The 3,610-nt window shown below is 40.8% G+C and overlaps 1 protein-coding gene across 2 annotated transcripts in view; it reads right to left on the bottom strand.

The window, feature by feature from the left end:
• LOC108659853 (uncharacterized) overlaps positions 1–2,058 on the bottom strand; it is a 2,637-nt gene extending 579 nt beyond the window's left edge. Inside the window, exons 1-5 of one of the 2 annotated variants that reach the window (XM_030391166.2) lie at positions 1,944–2,058; positions 1,190–1,420; positions 584–658; positions 119–524; positions 1–55 (exon numbers count right to left, since the gene is read on the bottom strand). The exon at positions 1–55 is cut by the window's left edge and continues 82 nt beyond it. In XM_030391166.2, the coding sequence (XP_030247026.1) occupies positions 1–55; positions 119–524; positions 584–658; positions 1,190–1,409 (756 nt within the window). In that variant the 5' untranslated portion in view covers positions 1,410–1,420; positions 1,944–2,058. Of the gene's footprint in view, positions 56–118; positions 525–583; positions 659–1,189; positions 1,421–1,645; positions 1,665–1,943 lie in introns of those variants that run through there. The other variant, XM_089265415.1, reaches the window with a different exon arrangement.
• Positions 2,059–3,610: the final 1,552 nt, after the last annotated feature.

The following is a 3,610-nucleotide window of genomic DNA, read 5'->3' on the forward strand; positions in this document are numbered from 1 at the left end:
CAAGATGCCCGCCTGTCGCATGCCACCGCCCAGAGCTTTGCGGAGTCGGCAAGCTCTGCAAGGAGGAAGCAGCAGGGAATCAGCTAAATATTAATTGCTAAAGCTATGCAATACCTACTCGGCTATGAATTTCTTGGAGCCGACTAATACGGAGCCCACTGGCGCAGACAAACCCTTGCTGAGGCACACCGAGACCGAGTCGAAGCCGCGAGCGATGCGCTCAACTTTGACACCCAAAGCAGCGGCCGCATTGAACACTCGAGCGCCGTCCATGTGCAGGCCGATGCGTACGACGCCTAAGCCCGAATCGCGCACCAGTGACACCAGCTCGTCCAGATAGGACAGCGGCAACACCTTGCCGCCACACATGTTGTGGGTGTTCTCCACGACGACCAGGGAGGTGATCGGCTCGTGACAGTCCTCATACTGGCGTATCTTGTGCCGCAGCTCCTCCAGGCTGAAGGTGCCATCCGGAAGATTCCTCAACTGGGCTAATTGCACGCCAGCCAAGTGCGCCGAGCCACCTAAGTGGGTTCAAGATGCGGCCGTAGTAGCTTATATTTATCACTCTTGACTAACTTACCTTGCTCATAGAGAAATATGTGCGATAAATCGCCCACAATGGCCTCGGAGCCACGTCGACTGCAATGAACCATAACTGCAAGCAAATATGAATTTCATTTCAGTTAGTTCATAGAAGAGCAGCTTGGGTTAGTTTGGGCTCCCAGCGAATTCGACTTTAATAAAATGGCGATGCCATTAGAAATATTAGTTTGGCTGGGATGGGCACTGAGCAGCCAAGAAGTTTACCTCACTGCAGCCGCCCACGTCCACGCCCACGCCCCACACTAAAGTCCATAAAAATAAATGTTATGATTATGGGCGTGCCCTTAACCTTAACGATTATGAGCCTGATGCATGAGATGGCCGTCCTGTTTGTGTTTGTTCTTGTTTCTGTTTTCGTTTCCGCTAAAAGTTTCAATTTCACTTTCCGCAAAGTAAGTCGGTTCACTTTAAGCTAATAAACATCAGCGAAACAGAGCGAATTATTCTCTTATATATATATTGAGGGGGGCTCGCTTTAAACTAATATGCATTTACGTGTCCGAGAGGTTGGGGCTCCTTAGTGGGGCCGTCGGTCCCTAAATTGCCAGGGCTGTGTTATTTATGTGCACGTCGTGCCACTTACCGGCCAAAAGATTTCCCATGGTGCCGCTGGGCACAAATAGGCCATCCTCCTTGCCAAATAATGCAGCTGTTGTTGCCTCCAGCTCGGCGACAGTGGGATCCTCGCCGTAGACATCGTCGCCCACCACAGCGCTGGCCATGCAGGCACGCATCTCCGGTGTCGGCTGGCTGACGGTGTCCGAGCGCAGGTCAACGATGTTGTTGCTGTTGTTGCTGGCCATTTTACGGTGCTCTACGGATGGCGAAAATTGGATTTGGATGTGGATGTGAGCGCTTGTTGGATTGAAAATTGACTTGCTTCAATTTGCATATTTGCTGTTGCTGTGTTGCTGTCAAGCTGCCTACTTTGGGCCCGACAGGCCCGAATATGGCAACAAGAAAAACGTCAATTAAAACACAATTATTTGCATTATCATATTGAAATTGATAAACTCTGCATTAATATTCAAAAGCTGACCTGCATGTCAGTCGAGTTTGCTGAGGCAAAGACTTATAATGAACACAATTGTTCTTGTTATTGATAATGCCTGAACGGCTGCACAACTGAATTCGATGCCCTTTAATCTATATTTTATATACATATGTATGTTTATCTGTGTATATGTATATACACTCGAGTGTTGGAGCATCACACGTGCTTTTATAAATAACCCCGCAAAAAGCGCCACTCAACGCAATAAACACTTTAACATTTACTTAAAGCTAATTCAATTATGTCAGATTCGCCGCACATCAGTAAATCAACAACAACTCACGAAAAGTATAGATTCTAATTGAATGGGAGCCGGCAAAGAGCACAAAAATAAAAGGTGGAGATGCCGAACCAGCGCTGCTCGAACACACAAAACGAACTGAACCCCACAGCTGGCGACAGTCCCCATGTGGTCGTCTGTTCGCTTCCAGCGGAGCAAATTTCCCATGAGTGTAGAAACATTAATGCTTAACTGCGAGCGAGCTTCGATCGAAGAGAGAGCCGCAGTGAACCTACCGAGAGTGCTGTAGCAGCGAGCCTTTGACTGGCATTGAAATATGATTAATTGCACTTATGAATAGTTATTGAAATGTTAAGGAGCAGCAAATCAATTGTATGAATATTTAAGATAAAATAAATAAAAATAAAAATCATGTACAAAATATAAATTAATATGCAATATGTGTTATTCACCTATACAGTCAATACATATTAAAATATAAATATTATTTATATTGCCTGATCTCAGTGAGTAATCAAAATTAATTATTAATTAAACGTTGATAATTCCGAATGTATATAGACAGGTTCTGATTCATTACACTTCAACGCTTACAAAAAATATCAAATTAATCAGAAAATGCAAACACTTATAGGTTTTCCATTTTTAATTTACTCACCTGATTTCATTTAATCAAAATCAACATAATATAATTTTATTTTCTTATATTGTAATATACTATACTACAAATTTTTAATGTTCTTTCATATAAAATTGAAAACAAACAGTTTATTTCTTTGGTATTTTTTATTCAATATTTCAGAAATTTTCACTAAAATTTTTACTAATTCTAACATGGTTTTGTTTCTAGTTTAGTTTCTTTATCGCTCATCTTAATTGGCCAACAACAAACTGCGTCACGTTTCAACTATATTAGGTACGATTTAAACGGTTAAACATTAAAAACAAATGAAATCAACTACTTGTATATGGTCGAGTCAAGGCTCGAAGGACATCTTTGCATGCTGCTGAAACTAATTCGACTAACTAATAAGATAAGTTATATATAAAACACAACATGTCCTCGCTTCGGAGGTACGGGAACATTGTTAGGCATACGGATAAAGCTACGTCTGATATCGTCGATCGTATTATTGTAATTATTATCTTACCAACTAAACTATAACAAATATTTCTTCTTCTCATTCTCTTCTTTTTTAGCTTTTTCTCTTCTCTCTCTCTTTTCCCGTCTTGCAAAAATGTACATACATAAATATACATGTTGTAAAATGTATGAAAATAATTAAAAATAAATATTTAGCCATTAGTTATATGTTATAGTCTTTTCAAGAAGTTTCACTCTAGCGCAATGTATGTATAATTTAGTTTCGCTCTTAGAATCAATTTAAGTTCAAGTACATGTGTTCATGTATACGCGTTGGTTTGCTTTTGGCACCTACTGTGGCTGTAATTTCTTGTTAATTTGCGGTTTAGCTGCTCGGGAAGTTTATGTGTTTATGTGTGCGCGTGTGTGTGTGGTATGAGTTATGCGTGTGTATGTGTGTGTGTGTGCAATGTGCTGAAGGTACTTCATTTAAGATTAGACCACATAACCGAAATTCGAGTCAATCAATTGGCCAACTCGATTACATACATACATGCATACATACATGCTAAACAAAATGAACAAAAGAAATGCACAAGGAGCTTCGTACATTCATTTGTTTGCC

Source organism: Drosophila navojoa, chromosome 2 (genome assembly GCF_054131105.1).
Source record: "Drosophila navojoa isolate 15081-1374.11 chromosome 2, UAZ_NAV_1.0, whole genome shotgun sequence".
NCBI lineage: Eukaryota > Metazoa > Arthropoda > Insecta > Diptera > Drosophilidae > Drosophila > Drosophila navojoa.